Genomic DNA, 25,517 nt, shown 5'->3' with positions numbered 1-25,517 from the left:
ATTACAATGATACTGATCAAAGATAATTGCAGAAAGCTGAGATTTGATTGTACTCATAGATTTAAGCTACACAGCTAGTTAAAAATATGTATATTATTACAGTATTACAAACTCGTGTTTAATTTCCTAATGTCCGTTTTCACCATCAATCCCTACTTTTGAAGTGACCCCTATGCAATCAAAGTTCCTGTTATGTGTTACCATAAGGGTCACTTAAAAATTAGGGATTGGTGGTGAAAACGGGCATAAGACTACTATAAAGTACTTAGTGGATTCGACCAAACAAGAGTAAATATGAATCTCAGAATAAATCGTCAGTTATTCGACATTTTGACATATTTCCTATACTGAAACTGTCAATAAGCCAGTTATACCAGGAGTTATTCTCGAAAAATTGGTCGATGGTCGAATCGGGCCTTAGTCAATCATTTACCTGTTAATCTTTTGAAAGACAAAATATTAGCTCGTATATCTCATTTTTGTAATATTATTCATAATTTTAATAAAGTACTGTGTCTTTTGTTACAGATATATTTTTGAACATTCTGGTATCCTTAAGTTTACTGGAAAGGTGTCATGAGGCCCACAAAGTAAGATCTTTCCATTTTATTACTATTCTTACGTTTTAATTGTGCATGATAAAATCATAGTAATGCAGTAGTGCAAGTACAAAACCATAAAAATAAGACGCAGGTCGCTACAGTAATGTTATATGGTGGAAATAAAGTTCAGAATCGTGTTAATATTCAAGTACAATTAAGCTACAAATTGTAGCTTAAAATATTTTAAAGCTGACGCGTAATTTGAGCATAGTTAAACTCCAATGCCAGTTTCACTAATAATGTTTATTGAACTTTATTGCAAAATAGAGAAACTTTAATAGATAGTCGGAAAAGTGTCGAATTATGTTAGATCCATGATGGTACATTTTAAATTAGAATTCAAAAAATAAAGCAGGCCAGGTAATTAAACTCGGTAAGACATTAAATGCTTTTTCCTAAAATATTATAATGTTTGTGTGCAGTAAGTATTTTTCAATTTTCCATATTATGACAGTGGTGCTAACAAAATATTAGTTTATATGAAACTTTTTAGTTATTTATTACGATAAGTTATAGATTTAATTAGTGTTGAGTTATAGCATTTCTGTAAATAATATTAAGCGGTCTATTTGTTTACAAGATTGCTATTTTCTATTTGTCTTACGCGAACTATAATTTTGTAAAAACAAAATGGCTACTAACTGTATTTAATTGGTACGATTGTGCTTGTCATAATTGCACTTTATTGCTAAGTATTTATTGCCTATTACGAGTATACTATACGTAATTTTATGACTTGGCCATATTGATAAAATTATAGTTCATTATTACTATTATAGTTTCTTTTCAAAATCATAGATTTTTATTGGGCGATTTTCAAGTAAAAAACAAGTACCTACATAGAGTTGTGTAATCTATTTTGTGAGAATTCACAATTACTTTCTATCTATTATTTACTATGACCATTGGTCTCAAGTCTCAACCACAAGGTCTAATGAAGCTTGTTAAAAAGCTTAAAAAAGTTACATACTTCTTATCTTCTTATTAAAATGAAGTATGGGGAATATCTTTTTCTAGATTTCCATACCTACTTACCCTAAGGTATTGTCAAAATTCAAAGAAATCACCTTAAAATTGTATAAATGTATTATCATATTTAACTTCTAGCAAAATGTTAGTAATAGTGTACTTAGTGTGATATTATAATAATTAAATAATATGTTCATTTTTATTTATTACGTTGGATTTTAAGGCTTAATGATAGGTAAAGTTACTATTTCCATAAATAAGTTATTTAATGTGTTAATTAGATTCTTTATTTAAATAAGTGTTTTTAAATTGTATAATGCTTTTAGGTGCCTTTAGTTTAATAAATAATTCAGTACAATACCCACCTATTTTAAAATTGATATTGCCGTTCTACGTTTTAAAGATTTGTTGCAAAATCACACCTTAATACAACTGCATTAAAATGCCTTACTGTTTAGCTACATATAGTAAAGTAGCACATTAAATTAAACAGTTGCACTCCAAAAGTAACTCTTATTTTGTTTAGAATAAGAGTGGTTACAAGCTCTACGTGCTTCGTTTGATGTGCTGTAGTCTACTTACTATCTTCCTCAATATTATTCATCATCATCATTTCAGCCATAGGACGTCCACTACTGAACTGAACATAGGCCTTCCTCAATGATTTCCACAATGGCCAGTTGGTGGGGGCCTGCATCCAGCGCCTTCCGCTACCTTTATGAGGTCGTCGGTCCACCTTGTGGGTGGATCTCAATATTATTAGGAAGTCTAAAATGGCGCTTCTAGAAGATATCTCTCGGTCGATATGACTGGATAAGGCCAGTTAAATCACGCGAATAACACCTCACGGAAGGTTAGGGTGTCCATGATTCCAAATTTAAGTAGACTAGTCCTACTTAATATTTTAAAGAGTTGTAAGGTACATTCAGAAAAACACAAAATTTTTGATGTAAATAATATTTTATTTAAATGTAGAAACATACAAACTTCCACCTCGAAAAGTTATTAGACACAGGTTTTTGTCAAACTAGCGTTACTTACATAGTTTGTGTTAAATCATTCTTAAGTAGAGCATCATACAGACCTTTGCTTTGTTAAAAACTAAGTTTTAAATAGGTACTTATTTTTATATTTTTTCCGTTACGAATATATTGAAAGACCGCTGTGAAATTATTGCTTACTATTATAGGAACTTTAACAATTTATCGTGCGTGATTAAGATTAAGATGTCGTGCCCTGCGTGCCCAAACAACTGCACACAGGAAGATTTAATGAATGCGACTGACAACGCCACTCTTGTAACGGTGTTTTGAGTTTACCTACTCTGGTTTGTTGTCGACACGACAAGAAGAACAATTTGATATAGAATTGTTCTTGATCTCATCCTCTTATATCGAAAATGGTTTCGTAGAGTTCCCAAATGGCATCCAAACCTATGGCTACCCTACTAATCTCAAGAGTCTAGAAACAGTCATATTCCGGTCGCGATATACTTTGAACCGGGGTTTCGCTTGTCGTGATGACTCTAATTGATCCAATCTAGTACCTGATAGGAACATTACTTGTCGTTGTGTCATTGCGGCAGTTTCTACAGGATGTTTTTTAAATCCACAACGAGGAAGCTCTTGACCTGCATCTTATTCTCACCTGATGGAAAGTGATGATCAGGCAAGGTGGAAGTGAGCTTCACTCGGAACATTCACCCACAATGTGTGTAAAGTGGAACTAGTTTTTCCCGGAGCTTCTCCCGCGTGAATTTTGATCTATCACAGAAAGATTATCAGACGCGCAAACTATCCTATGTCTTTCTCTAGGTCTCAAACTCTTCCTATACTTAAGTGCATTTAAATCGGTTCTGTAGTTTAACGTGAAATGATATCAGACAGATAGCAGAAAGATAGACTTTTGTAATAATATACTTACGCGTGAATTATGATGTATGATGCACTATGTAGCTTCGCCGGCGTGAGTTTCAGTCTACCGTGGCATAGAAATTGTCTATCGCTTATCTTTGTATCAAATGTTCTTCTCTAAAAGCATATAAATCTAAACTCTTTGCTTAAAAAGCAAGGCAAAGGAAAGGCAATGAGATTTAATAGGCGAAATAATCTTAAGTCTAGTTAGGCTTGCTACGACATTTTTGTTGACTCTACTCTGTGTATACCTCTCACCTGCCTCTCAGGACACTCGCCAAGTTTTGTGTCTATATTTAGATCTGTACTTCCTCTAGTCTCATTGTGACGGAGACCTTGCCTCGTGCACTTCCTATCTTGAGAGTTATTGCAGGATGTGCATTGCACTCCGATTGTATGAAGATCCTTCTACTAATCTAATATATCATGTAATAGTTCTCGATTGAGACTAAGGTTACATTGAAGACTCGCTTCAAATTCTTTCATCTAGTATTAGCTATGTTACTCTGATTAGTTTGCAATTTCAAAATGGATGATGTTGTTGTTATAGTAGCAATAAAGTTGTTTTTATTTCTATTGTGTGGAATATTATGGACAGTTAATTATAAACTTCTTTAGACTAGGCGCAGACTACCGATTTTTAGTTGGCCGATAGTTGGGCCCGAATCGAATCGGCGTAATGTGCGCACTTCCATACATGCTCATACTGATTAACTGCCCGACTAAACTATCTGCCGACGAAAAATCAATGGTTTGCGCCTAGGCTTAGTGTATCCAAATGTGATTGTAAATAAAAACTTTCAGAAAAGGTGTTAACCATTTTCAACAGTGCAAACAAAATGGCGCCGCCGTATTTACCGTGCGAACATGTTTACAACAGATCACGGTATCGTCGGCAATTATTAACGCCAGCCAAGGCCGCCGGCGACATAGCACATCCCTTCATTGTCACATTATCTAGTCACATATCATGGGCTTGGCGTATTCCATAAGCGGAAGCGTGTTATGGCTAATACCTTTATAAAAAAGGCCTAGGAAAAAGTTGTTTCAAAAATTTGTCTAGTACCCAAGTGGCATTAAAATGACTGAAGAGTGAAGTTATAATATTTTTTGTTTTATTTTTAGTTATTTTTGTAAAAAGCACTTTTACACGGACAGAGATGTCCTCATAAAAGTATTATTTTGTAAATATTCAATGTAGAATAAAAGAGCATAGGAACAGGTCCTTACTTCTATTATCCTGACACCTACGCCTGTGACCACTCTTCCATCTGAGCAAACAAAACAAAATTTCCGCAATGTTTCATCATGAATGTATCAAACTGGAATATTCCGTTGAATCATAATGTAAACATGCTCAATTCAAGGGTAAATACTCTAACGTAAGTCTCACTTAACACCAGGTGCGATTGCCTTGTCTAGCATAAAAAAAAACGTTAACATGATTATAGGAAGACGGTGGAAACTCACTCAACGTCTGTCACGACGACAGTCTCCTTACCTTGTGTGACAGTTGTGTGATTTGTGACAATTTCAATAAGTATTTTAATTAATATTAATAATTTTATTGCACTTAACTAATAGTCCCCTCAACTAAGATAAATATACGCTCTTTTTTGTCTACGACGAGGAAGCTCTTGGCCTGCATCTCACCTGATGATGCTTAAATGGTGATGCTTCACCACATTAATCCAGCGCACGATGACACTGACACCGTTGTGCTATTATCGTATCATTGGTTATACTATTTACATCAGGGTCTTGGAATTAGGATATATTTGCTCAGATGTAAGCTATGTTTGTATATGTATGTCACCGTAAAATTGTGAATTCCGTCAGATTATAATCTGACGTAGTTAAATTACAATCTAACCTAATCTAACCCACTGTTAGTTTACAATCTAACGCGTTATATTATAAACTGACAGAGTTCACAATTTCACGTTGACATATACAACACAACAGGTCTTAATCAAAGGCTTAATAATTATGAATATAATGTTTCCCTTTTAAGGCGCAGTTACTTTTACACTAAAATGATATCTGAAAAATCGCTCCCACTTATCACTTACGACTTCCACATGACTGCTAAGTTAATTATCTACCCCTAGTTACCCGTGCACGCCACATTAGCTTCTAATTATATTGCCTTAGAGGCTACATTAGCCCAACAAATATTAAATCGTCACCAGACTGTAACGTGATTGTGAAAAATGGTGCCAACCTTCAGAGGTATTGTTTTCAGCTCTTTTATAGCAAAATCGTGATATTACCTTTCGTGTATGTTAGTCTTTAAAGCTTCAGGTGTAAAGTTCAATATTTAGACGAAAAATCTACCAAGATTCTGTCCGTGCTAACCCCATATCTACCAGTCATACTTTTCGTAGTCAAAAAACGTTGTTACCATTCCTATGGATATAGGTAAACTTATGTGCCGATTTGTAAATATTCCTAACTTTATAAAGTAGTGACATACCTATATGTCAATTTGTTTCGTGTTTTTTGAAATGTTGGTCACCCTACTTTCAAGTAAATAACATTATTGTCAGATCTTGTTACTGCTCTATTATTTACAGAGAAGAAAAGTGTATTTTGAGATAGTCGTAACAAAAATACTGCCAACAATGTTAAGAAGTGAATTTACGAGTATGGTGATAATTGTGTAATTTGTTTGCAACTAATTATAATCCCAACTAATATTATAAATGCGAAAGTAACTCTGTCTGTCTGTCTGTCTGTCTGTCTGTCTGTCACGCTTTCCCGCTTAAACCTCGCAACCGATTTTGATGAAATTTGGCATAGAGATAGTTTGAGTCCCGGGAAAGAACATAGGATAGTTTTTATCCCAGTTTTTGGAACAGGGACGCGCGCGATAAAGTTTTTCTGTGACAGACAAAAATGCACGCGGGCCAAGCCGCGGGCGGAAAGCTAGTTAAATTATAATTCGTTAACTATTACTTTCAAATATTGTAAAATGTGAAGTAGGTAATGTTTTTTCGTAATAAAATTACATTAAAGTAAGTATGCGGTGTAAAATGAAACGCAAAATAGTTGAGTATTTATTTGAAAAACAGTGGAAAAATACGTTACCAAGTTAAAAGTAAATACGTAGTTATTATACGCATGCACCTGAAACAATAAAACAACAATTAAATTTTAAAGAACTTTACATAATTATTTCGATAAAAACATGAACTAATAATTATGTTATAGAAATCGAATTTGTTACTGAAGATAAAATTATTGTATCCGTTTTGATTATGTTTTTATCCAAAAATCTACTAGATTAACGCTCAATATTATTTTTTTGTGTATTTATTAAGTTATTAACACCGACAGTAATTACTCTTTATTGAGTGGTTCGAACATAATAGCATGTGTGTGTGTATTACAATTAATTAACTAATAATTACTATAATTGCATCGATCGGGGTTTTTTATAATAATATGTGCTTGACTTTTCCCCGCAGTTTCGGTTTAGGAACAAAAAATCTTTCAAAAAGAATTGATAATAATAATGTATAACTTGAGGAATTATCGGTTCCTATTTATTCCGTTGATAATAAATTAAAACTTTTGATATAATATTTCATACTTAACATAATTTAAAATAGAAGTCAAGCTACATTGGCTCACTTTTAAAGTTTTTATTTATTTAGTAGGTACTAATTTATCGAAATTATTAGGATATAAAATTTTGTCTTTATTAAATATTTTTTACAAATATTTATCAATTCTTAAGTTATAGGGCAAAATCAATTAATTAAGTAGGTATATTTCAATTAAGTCATTACACAAGCGTATTTTTTATTTCTTTTTTTACACTTATTTTTAAATTAATTTTCTTTTATTTTAAATTTCCACCAAATTAACGAACTAATTTCATTTTTTTTTCTTGACACAAACTATCGATGACTGTTTTATAACACTGATGTGACCATCATTTTACAGTAAAAAAAATGTCACTTTGAATTTAATCCCTGCCGACCACGTCACTATACTCACGTCAAATGTCGCAAACCCTGTTGACGGCAGGTGACCCGTGCGCCGACTGAGCGCTATGTCTGATTGCGCGGCGCTTGCGCAGCCTATGTGATTCAATTAGCGACGCGTGTACAGGGTGTTGTGTTTGTGAGATTTTTTTGTTACATTTTATTTTCATTTATAAAAGCTGATTTACACGGTAACTGAATTGCTAACTAAATTGGTCTTGCTACTTGACACGTTTTGACAAGCTGTTTCATAGTAAACAAGAGCTTGACGTTTGGAATTAAGTTAAAATTAAGTTAAAAATTTAGTTACCTACTTAACTACTTAATACGTGTAAACCAGCCATAAGGAAGACCAGGGTATACCAATATAATTAAGTTATTGTACAATTGATAACATTAAATAACCACTTATAGGTGTAACAATAATAATATGTATTGTTAATTTTGATTAGATTTGATTATGTGCAGTAAAATATTTTGAAAAAAAAATAGATGTGACTAATCATTTCAATCTATTAGATTATTTTTTTAATAACATTGGTATTGTATGTTTTGTATAGAAGTAACTTTTAATAGAATTGGTTGAAATGTAGAGCTATGAAACATTTAAATTATAATAGTGCATAGGTACTTCCTTTGATTTGAATGATTGTTATAATGGAGTTCCGAACGTGACCGCCACTTGTTTGTAATTATTTTGGTTCCCGTTAAGGTTTTTTTTTATTATTTAAATTAAAAATGTTTTAAATGCACACTGTGTAGAGATGATCGCGCTGTATCAATTATTTTAAATGTGATTGTATCCTACCACTTCAATGTTACAGTTTGACCTTGCTTTTAAAGGATGCCATTCTAAAATTTATACTTAACTACAAAAAATAAACGGTTCTACCTGTGTCTGTAAACAATATAACATTCGTCATATTTTTGAGACGATAATTTGCGTGTGTCTAGTAGGGACATTGTCCACTTGACTATGTAGGCCAGGGGTGACAAACATTTATGCTCTAACACGCCATTAGAAGAAAATAAGATGCCAAAGAAAGAAAAAGAATTTATTCAATGCAAGTACAAAACGTGCCGTCGTGCATTAGGTTCGTCATCCCTGACGTAGGATTTTTAAAAGAGTTCCAAATTAGTGAAACGCCATGTATACAGATACATATGGTAGGTACTGTAAATCTTTATGGCCAGTAATTATCGCCTGCAGGCTCTATGAAAGACACTCGAATGGCTGTAGTGTTTACAGACCATCTGTGTAAATGTCAACGATTACTGTCAAGAACGAATCGAACACGATTTCGGTTTTTGCACACGTTTGTATTGCGTTACAGTTCGGTTTACGATTATATATGTCTCTACCAAAGTCAACTCAGTCAGTTTATAAATTGTTGACAAAGGTGACTGAGTTTCTTCCGACACTTCTTCTCAGCACCAGCCCATATGTTGTCCCGAAGTGGTGGTAGGGCAAGCTATATTTGGGACGTGTATAAGTGCCCTGGAAAGGGCCTATGTACTGATAAACTATTTGAATTTGAATAACGCGTGAGATTGTAAGCTAAAAGTGGGTTAGGTTAGATTATAAAGTGACGGGGTTCACAATTTTACGGTGACAATATATCTGCTGACAAAAAACCCGAGAACTTTAATTAAAAGAGGTTCTTGTGGTTTTCCTATACAATAACAACGTTTTTTACTATAATTTATTATAAATATTATAGGTACTTCTTTTTTATCCTTATAAGCTGCTGTTAGTTGTGACTGTTGTGCGGAAAACTGACGTCCGTATTCACAAACGATGCTTACTTAAGTGAAGCAGCAAATCGGACGCACAGTGTTGAATGGAGCTTTGTGATTGTTTCATTTGTCACCCTGTGCGTCCACGCGCACTGTGAGACCTCATAGTAATGTTTGTGAATATAAGCGTGAAGGTTTAGTCGAGTTCTTTTAAAGAAAATCTTTACTACATTTGCTCTATTTAATAAATGCTTCTTAAAAAAATATAATTCTAACACAACCTGTATAATAAATAGGCATTAATTTATACAGTACTTGTAGTACATGGCGGCTTTCATCACATTATAGGGTAAAATAACCAGGTTCGGGCTAGATTTGTCCACTTGCGGACTTAAACAAGCTGGGAATGTGTTATTAATTTAATAATGCCCAGTTATCAATATAATGGTAGTTATTAATTTTATAAAATTATAGAGGAATGGCCGATTATTAGTTTAATGCCCGTTTTCACCATCAATCACAAATTTTTAAGTGACCCTTATGGTAACACAACAGGAATTTTGTTTACAATATTTTGTTGATGGTGAAAACGAGCATAAGTACTCGTATATTCAATTAGGGTTTAGATAGTGTAAACAATAAATTTTACTTTTACCCCGATAAACTTAAAAATATTAAAAACCAATATGTTTTGTCAGTGTTACAGTTAAAACAGTGATAATAATATGTACCTTTCGGAGAACAGCGACTTTACTACTTGTCCCTGATAAATAACTTATTAGAAACTCATCTGTCAGATAATTTACAACTTTCAGTGTTACAGGTTTCATAGACATAGGTACCATTCAGTATCTATCAGATAAAATTATTTAAAACTTTTTCAAAAACTGAATCTTGTAAATTACCAAATTGGCCTAGTTTAGATACCACTGTCATAATAATATACTCAACATCAAATAAATCGCACCTTCCACGTCGCGAACTTTAGAGATTTTCTTCTGACACAATCATGGTGCCCCAACAATATTGGTGTTATTTGAAAGCCCAATAAATAAACTTAAAAAAAACATTTAATTTCTTAATAAACGATTAACATATACCATAAATGTGACTTGAAAAAACACCTCACTTGAGGCTCACCTCTGGGATATCAATTAGACCAATTTTTATGGTTATAAAACCCAATAAATATGATCTCACGTGTCCTCTTTAACAGATGGATAGCGATTAATCCAAACTTAACAGTTTTATAGCCATAAAAGTTGGCTCAAGTGTAACTATCTATTTTTTGAGGAAGTGTCTCGGGATCCTTCTAAAGACACATTTTTGGGGTAAAAACCTTTCTAGAACTAGGCTTTTAAATGGTGCCAATATTGGTGGGAAGTGGGGATGCATACGTTTGAAAATGCTTGTCGCGGGAGGTGCGATGTATTTGATGTCGAGTGTATAATATTTTTTATGTACTTATCTATGTAAAAACATGACAAAAACACAGCATTAAAGCCACTGCACACATTGTTATCTCGCTGACAGGATGCGCTAATCCTCTGTATTCAAAGATAACCTTCTGATAGTCATTCGCGTCTATTGTTTATGGTATTGTTATGTTCACAAATACTATGTTATGTGGGAGGACATCTGCAAAGCGAGGTTATTACTCATTTATGTATGTACTAGCTTTTGCCCGCGGCTTTGCTTGTATTTCAATGTATTATTGTGTACCGAAGTCGTTATTGAGCATCTCAAGAGATATAAAAAAAGATTTTAACTTGATTGTACTTTACAAGCGCGACTTAAAAAGCATATAACGCCATCTATTGGTTGAATTTGAAACGATTTTATTATAATATGTGACATCAGCAATGTACAGTCGCGGAATGAAAAGGTTCGTCACCTTAGTGTCGGTTTTCGCTTGCAGTAGGTACTGTAAGAGTCAAACCTGCCAACATAACCGTGCAAGAAACAGTGCTGCTAACATTTAAATAAATATGACGTTTGCTAACGAATAAGGTTTTGCTTGTTTATTTTTCTATCCCATCAGTGCAATGTTACAAAATGTAGTTTTTTTATTTAAATAATGGTAGGTTGAACCAACAAGAAGGTTTTAGTTTATCAATCATAATAATCTTCTTGGCAAGTTAAATCGTCAAACAACTTTAATCTGAATAATTTTGAACTTTACTGACGAACAGTTAAAGATTATTTTCTCTAACTCGAGATTATTCTGTAACATAGTTTCAAAAGGTAACATGTGATTGCGATTCATTGAAGGAATCAATTTGAAAACTGACGAACCTTTTCATTCCGTGACTGTACCTACCTATTATAGTGACTAGTATTTTAATTTTTAATGTAGGTACGGACAACTGGCATCTTACGTAGTTGCAATAGGCACTATTTTGCTATATAAATGTATACTCAGATGTGCTGTCGACAGTTACAAAATGCCATAAAAGTGAAAGTAGTATAATTTCTTACAGTTCCTATTGCAACTAATAGTTGATTTGCTCACTTGGTTTATAGCCTAGAATGGAGACAGATTAATTTACTACCTACTTATTAGTACTTTTACCCAACACTTCTATGAATGTATGCCTACGTGAACTCACAAAACTAAATACTGTAGCGAGCATTTCCCCAATTAGCATGGGAAGTAAGAGTAAATTTTTCATCATCATCATCATCATCATCTCAGCCATAGGACGTCCACTGCTGAACATAGGCCTCCCCCAATGCTTTCCATGTTGCCTGGTTGGTAACGGCCTGCGTCCAGCGCCTTCCTGCTACCTTTACGATGTCGTTGGTCCACCTTGTGACGTCCCACGGTTTTTCCTCTAGTGATTTATATAAAGAAGATCGTCCTTCAGTAGTAGAGACTAAAATGACCTGATGATGATAAAATAAATAAGTAAATTTTTTATAACTTTCAAACTTACTAATTTTAATTGTATTTCTTTACAGGGTGCTGGTATACAGAAAGCGTCGCGACTACGCATACAATTTGATCAACAAAGAAGATGCGAAACTCCTGTCCAAAAGACCGTACACTGAACTCCAGAGCTTCACCGGGGCATCGAACCAGAGGCAGCGGTGAACTCGGTCCTTCTCCGACAATCGTCCGACAACTTTAATTGAGAACAAGCAGTGAACTTAGGGTCAGTTAATCTGTAGTTAAACTGACCAATTGGTAAATTTTATGACAAGTGGTTAATTTAACTATTTGTCAAGCCGACCCTTAATTATTGACATTCTATCGATATGTTTTTAATGATCTATGTAAAGGAATGCCTAAAAATCTGGTCAGTAGACCTATGATGCGAACCGTGATAAACTTTTATCGATTTTTCACGATAAGCCCATACATTTGTCGTCTACAATCGACGACAAGATTTTGTCATGGCGCGCATCCTAGTTCGGCTGAGTTTACAATGATAAAATTATGTTAAAAACAATTTCACAAAAATGTTTAGATTTAGCGATTCAATAGTGTTGTCAACATTCTATATTACTTGATATATCGATAGTCTGTCGATAAAAAAGAACTACGTAATTTGTTGTTACTCATCAAAAATAGGACGACTGGAGAAAACAACGTTAGATAGGAATATCGTATTTTCAAATAATAGTGTACAAAAGAATCTATTTTATTATATATTTTAATAATCTCAGACTATTTAAAAAGTTAATAGAAAATGGAGTTTGTATAAAACCAGTTCTACAAGTGCTGTGGTATGATTAAGCTTTGTACATATAGATATAAGGTATAATATCGCGTGTATATTATTACTTAGACTTATTAGTGCAGTCAATCCAATATAATGTGGCAATTACATAGTGCTCAAATTCATAATCTGAATGAATAAACAATGTATTGACCCATTTTAACCGATTTAAAAAAAGAGGTTAGTAATATAAATGTCAACGATAGTGGATTGTGATTTAGATTGTTATTCGTATAGAAATAAGTGATTAAATTTAATCTATTTATCTATTTTCCAGTATTGTCGAGTAAATAAATTACTTTAACATTTAACCCAGTACAGCCAAAAATATTTTTCACTTATTTTGAACCGTAATACGTTTCAAGTAAAGCAGTGATTCAACAGTCCTGTTAAATTTAAACTGTAAAGATTAGGGCAAAAACTAATTGAACTCCGAACTCGAGATAGTTATATTTAGTCTTTTTCCTTTAGAAAGACTAATTTATTTTTCATTTCTAAACTGTTTTCTTAGTACAAAAAATATTTAGTTTACCAATGCAACAATTATGTATTTTCATTGACTACTTTGAATATTTAAGTTTTTGCCAATATTTTATTCTTACAACAGTTAAAAATTATATTGTTCTTCTTAAATAACAAGAAAAAAACTTGTTACTGTAACAATTTCAAATATTTATTATAAAACCATTTAAAAATCATTTCGTATAAGATGTCGTTAGGTGGCGTTTTGATAAGCCATAAAAAGTATGTCGTATAAGTCCCGTGTTAATTATTGTAGAACTTGGATTAATATCGTCGTGTCAAGTAGTTGTCAAATAAAAAGCAATACTTGTATAACGATTATTTGTATTAAAATACAATTTGAAACCACACTGATTTAGTAATGATTATTACATCTATTTTATCAGCTTTCGATGTATTTTCTCCTGTTCTGTAAACTTTAGTGATGTGCATGATAAATATCGATAAGTTTTAAAACACCTCCTTATTTGAAAAAAAAAAATAAAACTATGACACTGTTTTATGTATTGAATGCTTAGTATGTATACAGTGTGTCCGGGCATGTAGTGATCAAACTTTAAGGGCGTAATCTATGGACAATTTTATCGATGAAAATACTTCAAATTTGGGGCTTGACCCATTTCTCAAAAAATTACATCGATTTAAGTTTTTAATTTTTAGTTTACACCTCTTCTTTAAAAAACAACTGAAAGCGTGGGTAGCTTAACATTAATAGGCAAATATTTTATATCATGCGATAGCCAATAAAATTATCTATTAGTAGAAGAAGAAACCAGACATAAGTTTCATACATTTTATGGGAGTAAGAATGGATTTAATTAGAAAAATACATTACTTTTTTCACTTCTTTTTCAGTTATTTTCCAACACAAGAAAAACCAGGTCGTTAAGGTATGTTTTATTTGCATTGTATTTTTAGTATTTGAGCTATTCTACAAAACGAATGTAAATTTATTAGTCTACGTCTATTAGTTTCGACGTAATTGTTGAACAAAGATAATGTATTGTATGATAATGTAAGTAATCGGAATAGGTTATGTGATTCTTTCAGGCAGTGCATTTTCGCATGTCGCGTGCGCTATGGAAACCGCTGGGAAGGGGTATCTTTGTTCAACAATTACGTCGAAACTAATAGACGTAGACTAATAAATTTACATTCGTTTTGTAGAATAGCTCAAATACTAATAATACAATGCAAATAAAATATACCTTAACGACCTGTTTTTTCTTGTGTTGGAAAATAACTGAAAAAGAAGTGAAAAAAGTAATGTATTTTTCTAATTAAATCCATTCTTACTCCCATAAAATGTATGGAACTTTTGTCTGGTTTCTTCTTCTACTAATAGATAATTTTACTGGCTATCGCATGATATAAAATATTTGCCTATTAATGTTAAGCTACCCACACTTTCACTTGTTTTTTAAAGAAGAGGTGCAAACGAAAAATTAAAAACTTAAATCGATGTAATTTTTCGAGAAACGGGTCAGGCCCCAAATTTGAAGTATTTCCATCGATAAAATTGTCCATAGATTACGTCCTTAAAGTTTGATCACTACATGCCCGGACACACTGTATAAAATAGTGGAATTGTTTTAATTTATACTTATATGGGGATAGTGACACTTGATATTACTAACTAGTCATTAGCTCAATGAAAAACACATGTATTTTAACTAATTTGATATTTATCTGCTTATTCTTTTTCTTCTACAACATATGTACTGATTTTAATTCGAAACAGTTACATTATTTCCATAAAAAGCAAAAAAAAAAAATACACCCTTACAACTATTTAAAAGGCACATTTTTATCTTCTAAAGTGTTAGTAGATATTTTTTAAATACTGTTTCGAATTAAAAAAAATCGGGTTTCTACAATACAAATAGACAAATTGCGAACAAAATAATAAAACTGATATTTTGTTTCAATAATTTATTTAGGTATTAATCGAGAGTATTATTAGGTATAGTTGTTAAACTGTAGTTTTAAGTAGACAATTTATTTCCCATTTAAGTAATAAATGTTGCATTTAATACAAAAAAATCAGTGTGGTTTTAAATTGTGTTTATACGTAGGCCTTTTTAAGAGTTGACAGAATGTGTTAGATTTTATTTAGTAGTCAATGTAATGACTAATAATTCATTAATTAAATAAATATTCGAATCAGCTGTGTAGAAAATGCTGCAGGCTTTAAATACTAGCTCATGTATATTACTATGCATTATTGATAACATACTATGACAAGGATGTGAAACATATATGCGGGCTCTTACCTTGCCTTCTGTTCTTGCTTATTTTTAGCAACAAGAATAAAATGATTTTAATATACTGGCTGTTATGACAAACGTATCGTGCAAAAAAATATATTTTGGCGCCAAACGTAACCTAGAGGACTAACAATAAAATGGCGCCAAGAAAACTTCTTGACAGAACAGATTAGGTTGGAGCTTCATGTTAGGTATCTTGGTATTTCATTATAAGAAATGATGGTTTATTTCTTTATGAGATTATCAATATTTGTGACAGCTAAGAATATTTCAAATAGGTGCTGGTCACCATAGATTATAGACTTTTTATCACGTGTATAAAATGCATCATGACATGAAATAATTTAATCCATTATAAACTATTTATGTTTTAAAATGTAGTGACACATAGCAGTGATTTGTTTTAGATTTTTAATTTATTTAAATCTCTGTGACTTTTAAGTGTTAATTTAATTTTAATTATACAACGATAGGGGCCGGTATCACTAAGAATATAGGAAAGTTTGAGGCGTAGTCAATATTCAATCTCAGTTAATGTTAATTACGCTGCTCATTATTAATTAAATATTTCCCGTGAATATGTCACCTTAAAGTTGTGAATTCCGTCAGATAATAATCTGACGTAGTTAGATTACAATATAAACAAACCTAACGGTGTTATTTTATAATCTCACGCGTTATATTATAAACTGACGGAGTTCACAAATTCACGTTGACAAAATATACATCGTACAACCTAACATAGCTTCTTGTGATATTTTGTATATAATTTTTACAACATATTATTTGTAAAACTTAGCCATTTTGTTCCTATATCAGTTTGTTTATAGAAATATATTTTTCAATTGTTTTTCTTAGGTATTGACTTGTTTGGCAGAATGGAATGAGAAGTGATGTTGTGTATTAGTTATTAGAATGAATTTTGACAAATAAATAGGAAATCTAATACAACTCTGTTTTATTTATAAAAAACAACCATTCCATCCTCCTTTAAAGGCATGCACAAAATTCAATAAGTACAGGGTTATTTAGAGAGTTGATTGAAATGAACTCATTTTGCTTTATTTCGCTTACCAGTTATTTTGTTACGTAAATGACAGTCAGCATTTTACTCAGAAATGCTTATTATTATTTCGGTGCAGTAAATACAGTGCATAGTAATGTATACCCAAAGTTAAATACCACAGTAACCAAATTAGTTTGTCAGAGGTTCAGTCTCAAATTGAGGATCAATAAAAAGACTGGTCAAAATGATATTTCTATTGTTATTGCTACAATTAACTATTGTAAACGGCAGTTTTGTAAATGAAACTATAGTTAATCCCAAATACTTATCAAACAAGCGTTTTGACATTAAAAATTGTGATCATAGTGTCCAAGATGGTGTTTATGTCATTAGAACGTTAAATGCGGGTAGAAACAAAAGTTTTGGTGATATCCCTGAATACTTTAATGTCAGTGAGTGTGTGGGTGATAAAACTTCAAGAAATATAAAGAGGCACGTATTAAATGGTTTAATAATACACCACGATTTGCCACATAGCCACTGGATTGAATATAAGGTGAGTTGACCTACTTTTATCTTTATTAAAGACTAATTAATAAAAGTTATGGTTGAGGAAACGTAAACCGTGATCAGACGGCTAGCACGAAAAACGAGTTCGAATCGTTTGCGTATTCGAATCGCCATCAAAATATTTAGTATGAAAACTACAACAGCGCCCTTGTGAACGTGTCGTAAAGTGAAATAGGTAGTATGAGAATTAATGGTTGCATGAAACTTATTTTGAGAATCACAACTGTCACGTTATCGTTTAATTCGAAGATTGGGTGTCGAATCTTGTCGAATACGCAAAAGATTTGAAGACTAAATTGTTCATGCTAGAGGTAGGTAGGTACTGGTTCTTCCCTCTATCATTCCATAGGCCCTGGGTTAATATTGCATTGCAGTTAGAACCAAAAAGTATGTTTAATCCGGTTGACTAATGTCAGAATGTCTCAAAAATTTGACATTGTGGCACTATATTTGCAAGTAAAATAACACTTGAACTACCTCTAGGTCCTTAATTTTGATTGAATTTGCTCATTTTCTGCTGGCAACCACCACTGGCTTACAATGTAAACATTTCGTCGTGGTAATCGATGTCTGCTGAAATAAAGAGTCGCAGAAGCAAGCAAAATTTCCTGTGGCCCGTCCCATCATGTGACGTTATAAAAACAAGTATTAAAAAGCTTTCTGATCATATTATACTTTTAATGCGTCTTCCAGTCAGTCTTCAACAAGGAGTACCGGTCCCGGCGCCAAGAGAAGTCAGCTCTGGCACGCTGGAGGGACAACCTCCGACTGGTGGCGGAGCACAACCGCCGGTTCCTGGCTGGAGAGACCTCGTACTCCCTCCACCTCAACCAGTTTGGAGACTGGGTAATAATTAGTATTAGTCATTTTCTTTATCTTACCTACATTGGGATCTTCTTAGTTACCTCCTTGGTTAGTAGGTAGGTTACTATACTTCGTTTACACCCTGGCCTGGGTCGCTACTTAATTTTTGCTTTGGCATCAAACAATGAAAGTTTTGTGGTATTAGTACTTGCAATTTTTTTATTCTTATAAAGGTGTTGCGGAGCTAAAAAAAATCGTTGTGAAAATAATCGAATAAGAGAGTGATAAATATAAACTTTGTATGTATATTTTAATGTATAATTTTTAATCTCTAAATTAATCTAATATCAATCAACAGTGTTTTAATTTTTTTTAATGTTAGACTTCAACCTCATTTTATGTCAAAGTTAGATAATCTGTGGTCGGGCTCAGAACGCGAAAAAAACGCCGCACACCGCCATTCGCGTCGACTTGAAAAATTAATTAATGTTAATAAAAAGTAAGTAGGTAGTAAAGTATTTTTATTGTTTTTCCTTGCAAGTGTGTTGTTTTTTTTTCGAAACATTGTGCCATTGGTTCGGTTTACTGAAATCTCGCTTGGAGTTTTATTGCTATGTAAGGGAGAGTCCGCTAATTTGGACCAGTTTTTTTCAATCCCATTTTACACATAGTTTTCTTTTGTTTTTGCTAATGTCCATGGTATATCATAAAAGATACATTATTCAACTTACTATTTCATAAGTATTAATTAACATGATTGTTGTATATTTAGCACAAATCAACAAAGTACGAGTTCAGAGCTTCGGTCCAATTTAGCCAACCGGTTCGATAATTTGTACCACAGGGCTACTAAATTGGATTTCAATAAATTTCAAGCCTATAAAAAAACTATGGCAAAATATTATGCGATACATTCTTAACAAATTAGGAAACGAAAAGGAACAGTAGTTAATAACATAGACAATCGATATTGTTTTACACGTTATCACGATTTTAAGTAGGTACAAGTTTTGTAATTCCAATTATCGTAACGCACACTTGTACCTAATCTACTTTGCCAGTCTTTTGCTTTCATTTATTGTTAGTCATACATAACTACGCTATTATAACTTCAAAATATGAATTTTACTAAAAAAAATCAAAATCCTTTGGTAAAGTTCCATACAACTTGATGTGGTACAATTTAGCCGACTAGGTGATAGTGCTTTTAAAAAATCGGTAAATAATATAGCTTATAAATACCGAAAAATGTTTCAAATAATTGTAATCTACACTAATTTACGCTTCTAAATAATATATTAGAAACACCCTGTGATTAAAATTAACAAAATTACAAACTAAACATGTATTGTCAAAAGTTACTTGAAAACAATGAAAAAATACTTTTCAAAATAAAACATACGTGTTTGTTGTCACGACAAAAACCACATGGCCGATATTAATTGATTTTAGTTGTGTATCGTTGAGTGTTGCAATTACAGACATTCAATAAATACTTTACGAAATATGAGGGTGGTACAATTTACCCGGCGGTACAATATACCGAACTCTCCCCTATTGAACGGTCAAAACATTTAAGTATTAATAATTCATTAAGATTGTTAATATTCTGTCACCTTAGGACACAAAGGACTACTTCCAGAAGATTCTGAAGCTGTTCGACGTGGGACCCCTGTTCGACCCCGCTGAAGACAAGCACAAGTCTACCCTCGTAAGGAATGCGCGTAGAAAAGTTCCATCAAAGGTACCCAATCATTTATCATTCATCATCATCATTTCAGCCCCAGGACGTCCACTGCTGAACTTAGGTAGGCCTCCCCTAATGATTTTCATATTGACCGGTTGGTAGCGGCCTGCATCCAGCGCCTTCCTGCTACCTTTATGAGGACGTCGATCCATCTTGTGGATGGTGGACGTTGCACACTACGGTTTTCGAAAACAAAATTAACAATTTTATGAGTTCTTCACTTCTTCAAAGTGCGAAAGTAACTCTGTCTGTGTCTGTCTGTGTTGCTTTCACGCCTAAACCACTGAACCGATTTTGATGAAATTTGGCATGGCAAGATAGTTTGAGTCCCGGGAAAGTACATAGGATAGTTTTTATCCCGGTTTTTGAAACAGGGACGCGCGCGATAAAGTTTTTCTGTGACAGACAAAATTCCACGCGGGCGAAGCCGCGGGCGGAAAGCTAGTAGGTAACCTAATATAACGGATTGATCTTACCTATAGATTATAGAGGGCTGTTAATGTTACTAACACGAGCATCTAAAGGCAAAGAAAACAAAACAATAACGAAATATTTAATAACTTTTTTGTTTTTGAACGATTAATCCCTGACCAACACTTCATCACTCAAAAACTTTTAGATCATAAAACTGTCTATTTTATCCATTTCAATAAGAGCTCTCATTCCAAACTTTTGGCTACCTCGTAAGTAACTTGCAAAGACTGGAGATTTACTTGGATACGCGTCTCTCGTTTACGAGTAAGAATTTCATCGATTTATTGACCTCTCTTTCAGTATTTTTTGAAAAATTCCAACATAACTATAGAGAAGGATATTTTTAGCACTTGCGTTATTTGCTGCATTTTAGTTATTAAGCTTTAGTCTAATTAAATTTTGATGGAGTGAAACGAAATTGTGTCTATATTTTTGTAAATATTTCAACCGTCTAAATATACCTAATTTTAAGATACAGTTTGATGATAATCAGAAAGACGGTTAATGAAGGATTCGTAAAAGTAGGATCCCGTTTTAACCCCTAACCTGGCTAAAAAAAGTCATTGGTTCTCAACAGTATCTTCATAGTATAAAGTTCAAATTGATGTGATACTCTATGGATACCAGAGCCTGGTTAAGGGTTAACTCCTTGTTTAAGGACTTTGAGTATACATTTTGACACATTTGTTTGCTGAAGGTGGACTGGCGAGCCCAGGGCTTCAAGCCGAAGCGCGAAGAGCAGTGGAAGTGCGGCGCGTGCTACGCGTTCGCAGTCACGCACGCGCTGCAGGCCCAGCTGTATAAGAAGCATGGGGAATGGGGTGAGCTAAGGTAAGAAGGACTTTACCCTATAAAGACAATAGCGTACAGCGTAGGCACTTTTGATGAAAACACATTAGCCTTTTCGTTCGTTTCAGTCGAAAGACTTTACCACTGCTGGACACTGCTGCTGAACAAAGGCCTCCCCCAAGGTTTTCCACAAAAACCGGTCCTGCGCCGCTCGCATCCAGGCACCTCCCGCGACCCTCACCAGAACGTCGGTTCTAGTGGGAGGCCTGCCCACACTACGTTTTCGGGCTCGTGGTCGCCACTCGAGAACTTTTCTGCGCCAGCGGCCATCAGCTCTACGAGCTATGTGCCCCGCCCACTGCCACTTGATTTTAGCCATGATACTTCATGGAATGGATTTCCAATGAAAATTGATATAAGCATGTTTCAAAACATTCGCATTTTTAATAGGCACCGCACGTTACAAATTCAGTTCTATCAACAAATAAAGAATCAGTAAAGTAAACCCTATTGTGTAAACTCTAAAGAATGACACTCAAGGGATTGAGCATTTTTCGACGTTATAAAGAGTGGTCGTTATATAAACCAAAAAAGCCAAAATTTGACGTCATAAGGAGTTTGTCGTTAAATCTAGTAACGTTACAGTAGTAGTAGAGTAGACACTCATACGAGTCTACAGAGCAGAATGTATTATTTAGTTAGATTTCAGTAAGGCTAACACGTAGGTTTAACAGTCCCCAGCAGATAGTAGACTGCAGCAGCGCTGATGGCAACATGGGCTGCAACGGCGGGTCTCTCCGGGGGGCCATGCGGTACTCCGCCAGGGCTGGCCTGATTGCCGAGACCCGATACCCTTACACTGGGAAGGTGAGACCCTCATATCATCATCAAGTCACGTGTCCAATCTCCACTGTCAGAGCACTAAACACCGATTTACCAGAGGCAAGTGGAGGATTTGGCTTACACTCCCCTAGCTACAGATGTCAGATGTTAGCATATTTTCTTTCCTTTAGAAGACATCCACAGGACAAGTAGCAGTGGTCCTATACTCTCCATTCCTAGCTAGTGCTGGAGAGGCCTGTTTTTTACATATTTTTCCCATAGTCCACTTCATATACTACTACATCTATGGGAAGATTAGGAGTGGTCCTATTCTATTCTGACAGAATCACTCGGCTTACAAATGAACGATTTTTCCTATACTCCCCAAGAAGATCAGGCGGGTTGGGGAAACCTGATTTTCTCGATATTTGTCCCTCAATCGCCTTTTACGACATCCACAGGAAGAATGGCAGTGGTTCTTCCGATTCTACTTTGTCAGAATCATATACCTAATGGCTCGCATGTGCAATGTTGTAAGCTTAAACCTCTATCCATAAAGCCCAGGGCTTAGCGTGCGAGTTGTCCACTTATTATTCAAAATCAAAATCAAAAATATTTATTCAGTTTAGACCACAAGTGGCACTTATGAATTCAAAGTTGTACATTCCCTATCCAGAAAGGTCGCTGCAAGTATGGCCGCTCACTGGTCCGTGCCAAGCCTAAAAGGTGGGCGATGCTGCCTTCTGGAGACGAGGGTGCTATAGAGAAGGCGGTGGCCACCATCGGCCCCCTAGCTGTGGCTGTCAACGCTGCACCTTTCACGTTTCAACTGTATAGGTATGAACTTGGATTTAGGATCTTTACTATTACTGGTCTGAACACATTTGCTGTATGATTATGTAAGTATGATTGATCCAACCAAATTTGGCTAATTAAGTCCACTGACAATGTTCAGAAGAAGTGACGGAAGAAACTCCGGCACCTACGTTAGCTTTAGCTGTCGCTTTGGTCAAAATGATCATACCTACTACTGTTCACATTATCATGTAGGTACTGTACCTACGGTGTCGGTTCAAATTTTTCTACGACAAAAGATTTAACTGAGATTCAGCATAATAGAAGAATAATCATTGTTCAAGTTACTTAATTAAATACAAAAGTTAAATTCAAATTTTCTCGACCATGCCCTGCATTACTCGGGTTTCGGGAACAATGACAGTTGACTACAAAAGAATGAGGGCTTTCGCGATTGAAAAAACGTCATGTCAAAATCCACCAATCATGCAGCATTTGGACCTCCCGTCTTCGTATTGCCATCTGGCGGATTTTTCTATCGCGAAAACCCTCATTAGAAATAGTCATAATAACCATGCCCTGAACGGCTTTTCTTTTCGAATAATAATGAAAAACCACTCTTATACCAGGAGTGGCATCTACGACGATCCGTTCTGCTTTCCCTGGCACCTCAACCACGCCATGTTGCTGGTGGGCTACACCCAGCAGTACTGGATCCTGCTGAACTGGTGGGGAAGACGGTGGGGGGAAGATGGGTACATGAGGTAAGTTTTACTTATTTTACTAATTATTTGCAGTCTTCTGACAGCTTCTTAGTTTGGTCTACCAGAAGTGGCATCTACGACGATCCGTTCTGCTTTCCATGGCACCTCAACCACGCCATGTTGCTGGTCGGTTACACCCAGCAGTACAGTGGGGAGAAGATGGGTACATGACGTCAGTTTGACTTATTTTACTAATCATCTGCAGTCTTCTGACTGCTCTTTAGTTTAGTAGTTAGTCTTATTTACAAAATTTTCAGGAAACTGCTCACGCTTTTCCCAATAAAAATCAATTCAGTTTCAATTTTAGACCATGACGTTTGCTACGCCAATTGTGGCGTGCTAATGATAAATGAATAATAATGCACCGAATCGAAATCTTTAATGTAATCCACAACTCCTGAACATCAAATCTGCAATTCCTCAAGATTCACAACAATTTTGTTTTGTTTCAATTTACAGTCCGCTACGAGTAAGCCACATTTTATTAATTCGAGTTTATTAATGCATGAAATGCTATTCTTTCTTCTTTAATATCTGCAATACTAAAAGTAGAGCTAAGTACTTTTGATTTAATAAGTCCGTTTTTCAAAACCAACAAAATGGTAATAAACAGTTATTTATTAAATTGAATTAAAAGCTAGATTCCAGATATCGTCGCTTGCCTCTCTAACTGACGTAAAAATAAAAATTCAGCCCCTCTAGACAAAACGCACTTTTTGATCGAATCGAAAATCGAATCCGTCAAAACTCCATACAAAAAAGGGGCTTTCCGACCACTTTTCGACTGGTTTGCGATTATAATTTGCACTTTTTCTATACCCACAGGCGATTAGACAGATCGATTCGTCATGCAAAATTGATTAAGATGGTGTAATAACTCAATTTCGAAAAAAATGACAGATACGTCAGTTAGAGAGGCAAGCGACGACATATGCGTGCAAGCTCTACTGTTTCTTTTTTTACATATTATTATCGCCCTTATCTAGAACACATAAATTAAAATCCATTAGGCACTAGTTAGCATGCCAGCCTCTAAGTCCCTTTACTAATACGCATGTAATCCCGTATCCCGGTCCCGGGACTCTGATCCGCTTATCGTCCCGGGAGCAACAGGCGCGGGCGGACATGGATCAGTGGTTAGAGTTGGTCTCCTGGCGATTCCAGAGTCGATTTGTGCTTAACCACAGTTAATAATAATGTAATAATGCAAACTATACCTGGATGCGGGCAGCGCAGGACGTATCACGTAGGTATAGGTTTGTAATAAGATTTTAAACTTTTGCGTTCCATTTCAACTAAAATATAGAAACATGGGACTCAACGCGACATTTTTTATATGAAACCGCGAGCCAACAGTCTGCTTGTGACCACGGCTGCAGCATAGCAGCCAAAATGTCAAGTCGTGAGTACATGTAACTCATAAAAATGTTACTTTGAGACCCGTGTTTCTCTATTTTAGCGGCAATAAGAATTGCTACCTGACTTTACACCAAATAATTATCTACGGTTTACCTAACTAGTTATAACCATATAAAAAATATGCAAATTAACATCAAAATTATAAATCTTAATTGAATTTTGACCAATATTTGGCACTTATGAACGTCGAAATAAATAAAATTACTAAAAAGTATATTATATGTATGTACTTTAAAGTAAAAATCCCAACTAATATTATAAATGCGAAAGTAACTCTGTCTGTCTGTCTGTCTGTCTGTCTGTCTGTCTGTCTGTCTGTTACGCTTTCCCGCTTAAACCTCGCAACCGATTTTGATGAAATTTGGCATAGAGATAGTTTGAGTCCCGGGAAAGAACATAGGATAGTTTTTTATCCCGGTTTTTGAAACAGGGACGCGGGCGATAAAGTTTTTCTGTGACAGACAAAATTCCACGCGGGCGAAGCCGCGGGCGGAAAGCTAGTAATAAATAAAACTATCAAATAAATAAGTGTATCTTTACAGAATCCGCCGCGGCCACAACAGGTGCGGGATAGCCAACATGGCGGCATACGTCGAACTCTAA

At 34.5% G+C, this 25,517-nt stretch overlaps 2 protein-coding genes and 1 long non-coding RNA gene across 14 annotated transcripts in view; 2 read left to right on the top strand and 1 right to left on the bottom strand.

Annotated features, from left to right (window-relative positions):
* Treh-2 (trehalase-2) overlaps positions 1 to 13,489 on the top strand; it is a 70,622-nt gene extending 57,133 nt beyond the window's left edge. For 4 of the 12 annotated variants that reach the window (XM_028304857.1, XM_028304860.1, XM_028304859.1 and 1 more), the window contains one exon: positions 12,175 to 13,489. In XM_028304857.1, coding sequence (XP_028160658.1) covers positions 12,175 to 12,307 — 133 coding nt within the window. In that variant the 3' untranslated portion in view covers positions 12,308 to 13,489. Of the gene's footprint in view, positions 1 to 528; positions 1,727 to 12,174 lie in introns of those variants that run through there. The other 8 variants (XM_028304868.1, XM_028304867.1, XM_028304866.1 and 5 more) reach the window with 3 other exon arrangements.
* On the bottom strand, positions 6,533 to 7,562 carry LOC114353049 (uncharacterized). Its single transcript, XR_003655912.1, has 2 exons — positions 7,490 to 7,562; positions 6,533 to 6,613 (listed from the first exon to the last, which is right to left on the bottom strand). It is a non-coding gene; the product is annotated as an uncharacterized LOC114353049 (long non-coding RNA).
* A 3,353-nt stretch (positions 13,490 to 16,842) lies between the features above and the next one.
* Positions 16,843 to 25,517, top strand: LOC114353037 (cathepsin L1). Its single transcript, XM_028304844.1, has 9 exons — positions 16,843 to 16,865; positions 17,142 to 17,286; positions 17,994 to 18,146; positions 19,726 to 19,848; positions 21,023 to 21,156; positions 21,849 to 21,981; positions 22,613 to 22,773; positions 23,361 to 23,495; positions 25,457 to 25,517. Exons 1-9 carry the CDS (start codon positions 16,843 to 16,845, stop codon positions 25,515 to 25,517), a joined length of 1,068 nt encoding a protein of 355 aa, XP_028160645.1.

Source organism: Ostrinia furnacalis, unplaced genomic scaffold (genome assembly GCF_004193835.3).
Source record: "Ostrinia furnacalis isolate ACB-3 unplaced genomic scaffold, ASM419383v2 OfSCF1535, whole genome shotgun sequence".
NCBI lineage: Eukaryota > Metazoa > Arthropoda > Insecta > Lepidoptera > Crambidae > Ostrinia > Ostrinia furnacalis.
Note: the sequence above shows the minus strand (reverse complement) of the source record. Positions and strands in the feature narration are given on the sequence as shown.